The sequence below is a fragment of the Anser brachyrhynchus genome (genome assembly GCF_964034855.1).
Source record: "Anser brachyrhynchus genome assembly, chromosome: 9".
In the NCBI taxonomy this organism is placed as follows: Eukaryota; Metazoa; Chordata; class Aves; order Anseriformes; family Anatidae; genus Anser; species Anser brachyrhynchus.
The window spans coordinates 8,235,583-8,247,463 of NC_137703.1; the positions used below are offsets into that span (position 1 = coordinate 8,235,583).

At 42.9% G+C, this 11,881-nt stretch overlaps 2 protein-coding genes across 14 annotated transcripts in view; one reads left to right on the forward strand and one right to left on the reverse strand.

Annotated features, from left to right (window-relative positions):
• Positions 1-2,314: 2,314 nt before the first annotated feature.
• Positions 2,315-6,144, reverse strand: DNAJC19 (DnaJ heat shock protein family (Hsp40) member C19). Its single transcript, XM_080604620.1, has 6 exons — positions 5,987-6,144; positions 5,606-5,657; positions 5,287-5,360; positions 4,879-4,955; positions 3,681-3,751; positions 2,315-3,004 (listed from the first exon to the last, which is right to left on the reverse strand). Exons 1-6 carry the CDS (start codon positions 5,987-5,989, stop codon positions 2,934-2,936), a joined length of 348 nt encoding a protein of 115 aa, XP_080460746.1. The 5' UTR covers positions 5,990-6,144; the 3' UTR covers positions 2,315-2,933.
• Positions 6,145-9,550: 3,406 nt separating this feature from the next.
• The window catches only part of LOC308199856 (uncharacterized protein), a 288,903-nt gene continuing 286,572 nt past the window's right edge, over positions 9,551-11,881 (forward strand). For 3 of the 13 annotated variants that reach the window (XR_013955011.1, XR_013955012.1, XR_013955020.1), the window contains exon 1: positions 9,551-9,699. The gene's annotated coding sequence lies outside the window, so the exon portion shown is untranslated. Of the gene's footprint in view, positions 9,716-11,881 lie in introns of all 13 variants that reach the window. The other 10 variants (XR_013955029.1, XR_013955030.1, XR_013955021.1 and 7 more) reach the window with 9 other exon arrangements.

Here is an 11,881-nt window from a genome sequence, read left to right on the forward strand (position 1 = left end):
TCTGTGGACTGTTTCTATCAGAAATTTAAATTGCTATTGACTTAAGGTTTTCAAGCTGTTAACACTAACTGTTGAAACTTACCTGCCAGGCAGCTTGAACCTTTAACTGTTACAAAAAAAGTTTTCTAACATGCTAACCTTGCATTAAGGTGATGTAAAACATCAGTTAATGTATCTAAAAAGACTTACCTTAAGAATTGCTTAACATGACTAACATATATAGGAACTAATGCAGGTGTAGTTTTTGAGAAGCTAGAAGCATGATATGCTAACAAGTCTTTTTGGGGGCATGAGCAAGAGCAATAACGTAGAAAACAGAAGTAGGAAAAAAAAATGTGGGAAGCAATGGAGTTGTAAGAAGCCAGAGAGAGCACATGCACTGCTGAAGCTATACTGATTAGAAAGGAAAATTCTTTTACCTGATTTGGCTAAAAGTGAGAAAGGGAAAAAAAATACACTGTGCAGTACGTGCCTCCAGTTCCTGTACTTCATACAGCTAGAGCAGAGTTGTACTAACCAGGCTTAGGTATTTACTTCATTTAAGGAGGCGCAGTTTTAGTATGACAATGTTGAGACTAGGCAACAGTGTTCCCTCCTGGATAACAAAGTGTTAGAACTCTAAAGTAAACAGAAGAGTCCTCAATGATAACAGCCACAAGAGTGGAAAACAAATGGGGGGGGGGGGGGGGGGCGGAAGCTGTTTAAAAACAGTCAATGTTACTTGGCAGGAAAGAACGTAAGGAGCTTTCATTCTTTGTAGGCCTTGACAGATGCAAATTGTGAAGCTGCTGCATGGCAGTGTTCCAGCTGTGTGTGTGTGTTGTGTTTTCCTTTTTTTTAACCCTGCTTTAAGTTCTGTAGTAAAGCAAAGTATCCCTTTCATTTTAAGTTCTAAACGTTTTCTTCTTCATTCTCTTCCATTACTGATCTTGAGCCTCTGTTGTAGAAGTGTATAATCTTTCCATAAGGGTGCTTTGGTATTACTAGGTGGCCTAGAACTAGTTACAGCAGTACAGCTACAGAGTAGCCAAAGTTCAGGCAGAGGATGTGAGACTACTTAACACCCCTCATTGAAATAGGGGCATGGTTCTGGAAAAATGGAAGTTCCACACTCCACTGTATATTTATGAGCAGATGGTGTTAATGATTACATATGTTGTACAGCAGTTTTACTGTAGTTGCAGAAAGGCTGGAAAGATTCCTGGAGTGTGACAGAACACTTTGGCCCTAATTCAGATACATAAGACAGCTGCTAGTATGTTTGGCTTCATGCAGCCTGGTAAATCCAGCTCAGGTATCCTGGTTTTATGTAAGTAGACCAGAATAGTTCGGTCAGAAGGGACCTACAGCGATCTGGTCCAACTGCCTGACCCCAAGAGTTGGAGCATGTTAAGATCCCAATCCAAATGCTAGCACAGACAAGCCTGGGGCACTGACCACCTCTCTAGGAGGCCTACTCCAGTGTTTGACCACCCTCTTGGTAAGGACGTTTTTCCTAATGTCCTGTCTGACCCCCCCACCCCACCCCGGTGCAGCTTTGTGCCATTTCCGCATGCCCTGTCCTCAGTGACCAGGGAGCAGAGACTGTCGCCTGCCTCTGCACTTCCACTCCTTGGGATGTGGCAGAGAGCGGTGAGGTTGTTCCCCAGCCTCTGCTCCAGAGGAGACAACCCAAGTGTCCGCAGCCTCCCCTCACAGACATGCCCTGCAGCCCTTCTACCAGCTTTGCTGCCCTCCTCTGGATGCTTTCAGGGACAATACTCGGGGTGAGGCCGCACCAACGCTAAACACAGCAGGAGAATCGCCTCTTTAGGCCGGCTGTGCTTAACGCACCCCAAGTGCGACTTGACCTCCTGGCTGCCAGGGCAGCTGCTGGCTCTCGCTGAGCCGGCTGCCACCAGCATCCCCAGGTCCCTTCCTGCTGAGCTGCTCTCCGGCCACTCATCTCCCAGGCTGTGCCTGTGTCTGGCTTTGCTCCCTCCTATGCAGCACCTGGCATTCGTCTTTTGTCAATGTCGAGCTGTTGATAGCGGACCAATGTGCCAACATATCTAGATCCACTGCAAGGCCTCTCCTCCCTCTAGCCACCTCCCAGATTAGTAGCATCAGCAAAATTGCCAAGGATGCATTTAAGTCCTGTATCCAGATCAGTGATAAAAACATTAAACAGAACCAGCCCTTGTATTGAGCCCTGGGGGGACCCTGCTAGTGACCACCAGTGACGTAAAGACTTCCTTTTTCCTGATTACTACAAATGCAAACCTTATCACATGAACCGTAACTTCATAGTTAATAATGTGTAAAACTACAGTACTTATTACAGATTTGCAATTTATTGCCATAAGATCCATTAAAAGTTGGAAGCTACTAAAAAAATCTAGGATCTTCCAGATCCATCAGTAACACTTAAGAGCTGAACCAACCTTGTTTTTCACAAGGCAAGACAACTGGGTACATTCAGTTTCTTCAACTTTATTTCGTCAATTAGAAACATCCACGTATCTGTCCTGTATCTTCCTGTCAAGTAATTCCTCCTGTTTTTTTTCCACCCTCTCCCTGGACTGTTTTCATCACGCTAACTTTGGCATATGAAAAGAACAGCAGCATGGATTTTAAACATAACTAGATTAACAAAAATTAGGTAATGGCATGTCAGCATCCAGTAACATGCAAGAAATTTTGGCCAAACCAAATCAGTGGCAGCTTCTACCACATACTAATGAACAGCTTTGGAAAACCTTTAAGCCTCACTCCCTCAGACATTTCCCAAAAAGCGACTAAGAATTGATCAGGGAGGGAAATACCTCCCCACATTCATTTTTCAAGCCTCATTTTTGTCAAGTCAAAGGCTGACATTAAAACTTGCCTTGAGCTGTTTATAAAAAAAACAAAAATCACTTGAACAAACAAGCCCTATGACTTCAATCTCCAATTCATTTTTTAGCTTGGTCTTCCAGTAAATCTTTAGCTTCATTGATTTTGGCTGCTACATATGGTGAACCACCTAGAAGAAAGATAACCTCATGTCACACTGGATGAAACAAGTATTTTGGGTTTTGGTGCATACAACAAGTAATGAAGTCACTTTCAAGGAGGCCACTTCACCTTTTAAGTGAGGATTAAAAAGTTAAATGCCAAGCATTAACAAACAATTCTAACTCACTGAAGAATACAGAATTCAGAATAGGCAGAGGTGCCTTGAATTACTAACTTTAAGTGTTACTAGATTCTGAGCCTTCGGAATGCCACCGGCAGCAGTGTTTTGTAGTTTAGTCTTCAACAGAAGCAGAAGGCTCAATTCTTCGCTTGCCATATAGGACCAATTTCCAATGAATTCATCTCAACTCAAACTCACATGGTAAATATAAAGTACACAGAAATACTCTGGTCTTTCACCTAAAATTAAGGTGATTTTAAGTCTCAGTTTAACAAGTCTTATTTTAACCGGATATAAACAGAAAAGTGCAAGCATCAGTTGACCTGCTGAATCTGTCTGCTTGCTTTAAACCATTCAAACACCAGAATATGTTCCAAAACTGTACGAATTTAGGCACTCTAAAATCTGTTTTCACTTTTTTTTTTCTTTTAGTAGCCAACATATTCAAATACCACTTCCCACACAGTTCACTTCATGGGTAAAAATACGTATTAGTCGATCAATGTGAATTATTTTTACTTACCTTTATCTGGATGATTCAGAAGCATGATGCGTCTATGAGCTTCTCTAATTTTACTTCTGTTGGCTGTAGGGCTAGTTTAAAAGACAAAGAAAAACTAATTTGAGGGAACCTCATAAAATCCTCCAGATTAAAAAGATGTCTTAGAACAAGCACTTTGCCTTGCCCCAAAATTCTTTGATTTACATGTACGTTTTTCTTTTCCTATTATTATGTATAACGTTTAAGTCCTGGGTAGGGTTTTTTAGGGTTTTTCCAATATATTGCATGCTCAAGAAGACATGCTGTAAGGACATGGTATAGCAGTCTAACATGCTTCGGAACATCCACACAATCTGGAGATGAGGGGAAAAAATAAAAATAGGCAAATTTTCAAGAATATTTTGGTAACAACCAAGTTAACAGGATTTATCCTGACACAGCAGTACTTAAAAGTGTTTTTGGTATTTAGCTCCCACTGAAATCTAGTAGAATTACACTATCTTGCAGAAGTAGCTAACCACCTCAAGATCCTACAGTGTATGTCCCAGACAGGGCTCTCTCAAATGCCTGTGTGAATTCAAACTGAATATTCAATCAAAAAGGAACAAAACTAGATTGTAACATTTTTATAGGGTCAAATTTCATAGAGGGCTCCTGAAAAAAGAAAAACTTAATCGATTGTTTTTAATTATTTGTGTACAAACTTCCCTGTTGAAAGTTGCCTTCAAAGAGAAATGGTTCTTACTCTCTCTCTTACTAGATAAACTTGCGTATTTGGTCTTAGACTCTAAGTTTTGGCAGGGAAAGCTAATCCTCTCTCAGATATTCTAGAATAAGTGATGAATTTGCATGCAGGAAGTAGGTGTGCAGCACTTTCACACAGGATCTGAAATTCAACGGAAGTGACAGCAACCACAAGTGAGCAGCACAACCCTGTTCGCCACACAGAATCAGCCCCAGGTCTTCATGAAAATGGCATGTTTACTAGGACCGGCTTTTGAATGTGCTTGGGATTTACAGATGTATGCAGGTCTAATTAGAGTTAGCTTGGAGCACACTACCATGCAGCAGAGAACCCCAAGTCAGTACAGAAAATCCTGAGAAGACACTCTGTATTTCCTGGCTTGGCAGTGACATTTCCAGGGGAACTGGCATAGGACAGTCTTGAGTACTGAGTATCCTCCTTTTTACCTTTCATTTATAATAAATTTTCTTTTACCTCACTCCGAGTATTAAAGCTGCTTCTCGTTTAGTCATTTTGGGTTCAAATCCACCTCTATAATAACCACGGAAGTCCTGGAAGGGAAAGTGTGTTCATTTAGAATACAATGATTATGTAAGTTTAACTACATCAGTTAAAACAACTCATGATTGCTTCATGATTGTGAAGCTTCTTTTGCACTTGCAATAAGGAACTCAGTTGAAGCAGAGCACTGTAACTTAAATTAATACTTAAACCTGCCAGAACAACTTCTCTATTAGTCTACTACCATCAGAATCACAGACTGTTAATAGTGACAAAATTATGTTTAATTTTAGAAGATGCAATACTACACAGAGACAACAGTCTGCAGCTACTTCACTGAGTACACTTTTTAATAAAAAGATGCCATTGATAAAAACTTACGGGTTTCGGTAGATTCTGAAGTGCTTGTTTTACTTGGGGCTCCATTTGCTTCATAGCTTTGAGTGCATAACGACCTGAAAGAAATCAGCGTTGAACAAGACTAAGTATGAGGTTTCATAAAGACCTGGCAATTCAGTTTGACTAGTAATTTATGGATTAGAATATGGAATAAGGAATTTTTTTTAGACATAAAAAAATGAGAAATTTTTATTTATTGTTTAACTACTGCCACGTTTCTCATTATAGGCTCTCAGCAGTGTCCACTATCAGGTATTAAAATGCATCGGTGCAGAAGCAGGCGTTAGACACATCTACAAACCTGCAAATCCAGCTGCTGCTATGGTCAGGCCAACCGCCACCATGGTACCGGCCTGCACAGGAAACAAAGTCTTTGTTTACCAAGAAAGAGAAACAAGACAACACACACACACACACACACACACACACACAAAAAGGCTGTCTCTGGAAGCGGGCACCATTAACCCATTAGCGCCGGGCAGGGCTGCGGCGGGGCTGCGGGGCCGAGTGGGATCCGGGGGGTGGTTTTCAGCGCCGCAGCCCCTCGTACCCGGCCTCCAGGGCCGTGCCGAGGGCAGCGGGCTCCCTGCAGGCCGTGCCGCCCTCCTGGGCCTCGGGAAGGGCCGGAGCCCCCGCGGCTCCCGCAGCGCGGCCGACCGGGCCCGGCCCCCACCGCACTCACCATGGCCGCGGCTGCCGCCCGGCCCCAAGCCCCTCGCACTGCCGACGGCCGGGCCGAGCTGGCGGAGGGCCGAGGCTCGTCGCTCGGCCCCTGCCCCCGCCGCACAGCCGCCACCGGCTGTCGTAAAGCGGGGCGGGGCGGCGGCGGTGACCGCCCCGGTGGGGCCGGGCCGGGCGCTGAGGTGGCCGCGGGGCGAGGGCGGCCCGAGATGGCGGCTCTGCGGGCGGGAGGGGTGCAGTGCGTGCCCCGGGGCTGTGACAGGCGGCTGTGCTTTGTATAAACGAGCGATGACGTGCTCGAGCTAACGTGTGCCAGACTCGTTTTTTCCAAAAAAAACCGTGGTTTATCTCCCGTCCCTGTGACAGGGCGTGTGCCCCGTCGCATTTTCCTTGTCTTCTGTCCGTCCCTCTTGAGCTCCGGCCCGCTCCTTCTCGTTCCCCGAGCATTAACGCCAAATTCGTGAAAATTCCACTCAAATGGCGCCTGCCCTGCCGGGCTGGCACGGGAAGGACTGGCCATGGGGGCAACCGGGGAAATTAATGCAGGCCCTGGCTCCAGACGGACAAGCTCGCATAGTTGATTGTTTAAGATCACTACAAAGTGAGGGTGAACTGCACGTCTGGTACTTGTATTTGAATATTATTAATAATATAGTGGTGACACTGTATTAACAGCATAGTGCTGCACGTAGCAGAGTGTCCGTCTGTAGTTCCAGTCAGAAGTCATGGTTTTGGAAATGCAATAACTTGGCCTGCAGGAACATGCCAGCCTTCAGCACTGAGCTGCTTTTTCAAACAGGTCGCAGCTCTAATTACAGCTGTCTGATTCGTGTTTAGTTTGCAGGAATTAAAAGCTTTCGTCTTACCTTAGGTCTTGTGGATGTGTTGGTGTCTTCACGGGCACCTGGAAAATGAATGTGCAGTGTAGTCTAAGAGCTGGTCACTGGTTAAGACGCTTGTAATTTTGCTGGTTCTTGCAGTGGAAAATATTTTTTCTTCTCCTATTTTAGCTCTTATGAGTGCTGAGCTCACTTTGAATACATTATAATTTCAGTTTGAGTGTGAATTGTTTTTTTTTCACTAAAATTTCAAGTGCCTGACGCACTGTCTTCTGAGATGTTTGTTTGGGGGTGGTCTCCTATTTCCTTCCTTCCCTGTTATCCAGGCAACACTATGTTAAAATAATCTGCTCACTTTTAAGAATGATAGAAAAAAGGTTTTGGCTGTATAAGGTGCTTCCACAAAGCATCTCTAAGACTTTCGTGAGATGGAAGTAAAAGGAAACTTTGATAAAGTGATCAAGTCCCCTTGTTGTAGAGCGCAAGGCCCCTGCCAGCCTGTGAAAACTTTTCAAATATGGGACAGGGAGCTAGCAACTGAAAAAACAGCTGGGTGTTTGTTTTATGAAAAGAAAAAAAAAAAAAAAAGCTGTAGGAAACTACAGGCTTGGTAGCCAACTATAGTTTCTTCATAAAGGGAAGAGAATTAGGTTTTAAAATGGTTTCTTCTTTTTGTCCGTTCTCTATCCAAAAAGGGCGTAGAGCAGTGCAAGCTAGTGGCTTTTCTGAGGCATTACCAGTGATTTCATTTTTCCTATCATCTAAAACAAATAAGAGAATGGGAATCCTTTCCTGTAATTTATTACATGAGGTTTGGTTTCCACGTTGTGACAGAACCTTTTGTGGGGCCCAGATCCTTGTGGCTTTTGAAAGAAAGCTGTCCCAAATGGGACTGCTGTTGTCTTTCTTTCCTCACTTTCCCCAGCTCGTGTCGGGAAGGACTGGAGACTGGTCACAGATGGGGTGTTGCAGGTTTATACCTACTGGGTCTTTCTATTATATTTTTACTCCCTGAGAGGATCCAAACTTCATCTGAGAACATCACACTGTTCTGAGTTCCCTGTCAGAGCCGAAGCGCGTGCTAGAGGTGTTCCAGCTGATGGCACGTGGGCACGTTGTATGGGATGAAGACTTAAAGCCAGCGATACAAAACGCCACATTTGCTAAGGAAGATGATATCTGGGGATGCCTCCCGCCACGTTCTGAATGTGGTCTCTTCTAAGGACTTTCGTAGCAGCCACGTGCCTCTAGGTGGTACGGGATATATTAAATACACCTCTCCCTCTGGCAAGCCAAAGGAAGAACCGCTGCTTGCCCTTCCTTGGCACTGCCCGTCTCCAGACTGCTCTGGCGCGGGTGGCAGCTGTTGTAGGCCTGTCCTGGCCAAGGTACCAAACTGCTGCCACTCAGCTTTCCAAATGTGCATCAGAGTTAAGAAGTTTTCGGTGCAGAAGTCTGCAAATAGCTGCTCTGAGGCTAGTCCAGATCTGTTTCATTTTCCTCCTTGGCTGCTCAGGAAACCAGAGTGAAGTACAGTAAGGGACTGGATGTTTAAATGCTGTTAGTTCACATTTAAACACAAAATCAGTAAGTGCTTGTGTGTATGAGTAGCTATGATAACAAGTCCTTGAAGGATCAGAACTGTGATACATTATTTCTGAAACTGGAAGATTTATGAATTTTTACTTATATATAGGTTGTACTCTCCAGAAACTACTCGTCTAGATGCCCCTGTTGGCAAATGGTGTCTTAAGTCTTGCCAAATGCTGCAACTTGATTTTGTGCAGGCTCTGTACATAAATATTAAGATGATTTGTTAGACAACAGGTAGCTTGGTGTTTTTTAAGCCTTGGTCCTTCAAACTACTACAGCTATATAGCATACAGCTAGAGCTTTATGGACATGCTGGTGGCCATATAGACACTGGGGCATGCTGCTGAAATCATAGTTATTACTGCTGATTTCTAGGAATTAGGAAACAGGCATTATAAGGAGTATCAAGATCAAACAAACAAAACCAGAAAATGCAGAAAACCTCATAGAAATACTTGTTTTCCACAAACAGAGCTGGAAGTGCTCTCTTTTGCCATTGGAGTTTCCATTTATTTAGAAATAGGAATTCTGCTCTGTTTGCTTTATGGGTTCATTTTATAGCACCTTATTCCTCTAGGTCTTCTCTCTGTCAACCTTGTGCTGTTGTGCAGAGGATCATTCACGGGGAAAAATGAATAAGCTCTAATGGCCACAAATTAAATCAGTACACTGCAGTTTTTATCCCTTCTGAAGAATGTCTGTTTTTTGAAATCAGGAGGAAGGCAAAACTACTGAGTTTTTAAGAAATATCCCCTCAGCTGGAGTATACAACCTTTTATTTTGCTTAATGTGTTTCTAAACTGCTCCCTTTATGTTTTCCAGAGAAACCCTGAAGCTTTTGTTGTTTCTTCTGTTAAGGGTTTCATCCTAGTGCTGTCTTAAGGTTTTCAACTCAGTTAAAATACCTTTTGATAGAAGATGATTTTCCTTTTCTTAGCATTATCTTACTGCACTATCCAAAGCAGCCACATGTAGAACATAAGCAAACTTCTCCATTAAAATGGACCATTTCTGCAGAAACCTGGCAATACTTAACCATATCTTCCACAAACTGGACAGCAGGTGAAATAGTTGTGCGTTGAGGAAGTTTGTGATGTACCTGTTCAACATCTATATAAGGCTGCTAAACGTTTTTGTAAGTGAAAATCAAGGTTATGTGCTGCAGCAGTTGTCCTGTGCACAGCTGATCCTCGTGCTTCTCTGCTGCTTGAGGCTGCAGCCATTCTGTGTTCCCTGCTGTGGCTGCACCGAGATGCTCAGAGGCTCACCCAGGAACACTGAGGTGAAGAATTTCTTAGGTGCTTTTAAACGTTTTATCCTCTTTGGTTTTAGAACACTATTTATTTATATTTTAATATATGTATAATAAAAATAAAGTTTAGGTAGAAATTCTTGTTTATTTTCTTTTCTCCAAATTTTTTTCCTATTTTTTTCCCCATACTCCACTTTCTTTGGCTATACTAGTCTGCCAATTACGTTTAACATCTCCTTTCTTTTTCTTCTCATTTATCCTTTTTGAGATTCCATTATTTCTTGTGTCCTAAATATCTGTACCAGAATACAACACTGTGCTGTCTCACCTGTGGCTAAATTACCTTGGTGTTTGTAGCATCACTTTGTCATTAAATTGATAATCATAATTATTAGAGCATAGTGTGGATGACACTAATTGCAAACTGAGATTCACTCACTTGGTAAGAATTGTTATGGGCTTTTTTTAATCAAACAAAGCAGGATTTCACTGTAATTTGACACCAGCTATGAAGTATGTATGTGTGGCACCTGTGTTCACAACAATCATAAGAGAATCTGCCTTTCAGTGGCATTATTTGGCTTCCCAGCTTAGTTAAAAAACAGATAAGGTTGCTGGAAAGTAATGGAGAGGCAAGGTCTGTAATTGTTAGTAAATTAGTCACAAAATTCCCTGAAGCTGAACTAAGGAATACAGCATCTACATGTGAACTTTCTCAAGTTTCTAAAGTCAAGTTTGATACTTACCATCTTTTACCCGTGGTATCCTGAGATATGCTTCTGCTTAAGGGAAAAAACAATGAGATAATACTGACGTGTTTACCAGGGACATTATGTCATTTTTGGTTTTGTGTTGATTATTACTGTAAAGCTTTCCTTTTGAAATTTGTATTCTGCCAGTATTGTGCTGAAACTTGTGTGTCTGTGCTGTGAAACTCTATTAAGTACTACAAAAACAAACTGTGCCAGTTTTTGCAAAGAAGTTGAATGAGTAAAGCCTTTATTTGCACTGCCTTAATGAATTGTAGTGAACGAAGGTCTCGATCTTAGGTTTCCCCCACTTGGAGATTATCACAGGATCAAGGCCTAAACCAACTGTCTGTCAGATAGGCCATCATCCCTTTGTACACTGTGGGTTCAGGTGTGCATCCTACCTCCTACCTAAAGATGACAACTGAAGTGTCAGTGTTGTCAGCCAGGAAGGAAAATTTGAGCAGAGCAGAGTGCGGAAGGCAGGGGAGGAGGAAGAAGACAGCTATGAGCGCTGAAGGAGGCTGCAACGGCACTCCTCGCCCATGGGCTTATAAGAAGCTTTCTCAAGGCATTAAGTGTTCTTCTGAGGAGATTATAGAGGGTTTTGCAGCTTTGGTGGTGGTGATGAGGTTGAAATTTAAATCTGAAACTGTAATGCATGGGTACAGGTGATGGAAACGGTAATGGGTTTTGTGTTTTGCTTTTGGTTTTTATGTTCCACTACACTGAAAGAGAATCACTGAGTTAGGTGGAACCTTCTAGAAGGAGGAGCTTGTTCCTTTTCTTTAAAAGCAGCTGGTGACATTTTGAGAAGATTCAAGACTGCAGGCAGGACAAGAAAGGAGTGAAAGAAGAACAGCAAAGTCCAGGGAGGCTTTTACCCAGGCAGGGAGATTGCTGCAAGGCCTAGCAAGCATACAATCAGGCCTGCAGATAAGAAGGAAAACTTCACAGGGATAATCCTGGGATAGTTTCAACTCAAACACTCATTGAATTAATTGAAATTTTCCAAGCGTGGAAAACACAATCCTGTAGATATATAATGGACAGGAAATAATTTGTATACAACCCTTTCAGTTGTTCTGCCTTGACAGGATTATTTGATAAAGGTGCTGCTGCAAGACTGGCATCAGTAGAACACAATGTGTTCAGTCACATCATGATGTGTCTGCAATGTTGCAAGTTTATATTTTTCTCAAAACATGCAAGGTTATCTGGATTTCATGTAGGAAGAACTCTGCTCCCTGGTGGACTGCTGTGAGGAAAGGCAGGAGGACAAGCATCCAGGGGACCAGGCCCAGCCAGCACGGGTTCATGAAAGGCAGGTCGTGCTTGTCCTACCTCATCTCCTTCTATGATCACGTGACCAGACTGGTAGATGAGGGAAGGGCTGTTGATGTAGTCTACTTAGACTTCAGCAAAGCCTTTGACATGGTCTTCCACAGTATTCTCCCAGGGAA

Coding starts and splice junctions, on each gene's coding strand:
- DNAJC19 (XM_080604620.1), bottom strand. Junction 4,956..5,286: donor TTCAGAATCTACCGAAACCC/GTAAGTTTTTAT, acceptor TTTCCCTTCCAG/GACTTCCGTGGTTATTATAG. Junction 3,005..3,680: donor TCTGAATCATCCAGATAAAG/GTAAGTAAAAAT, acceptor TCTTTCTTCTAG/GTGGTTCACCATATGTAGCA.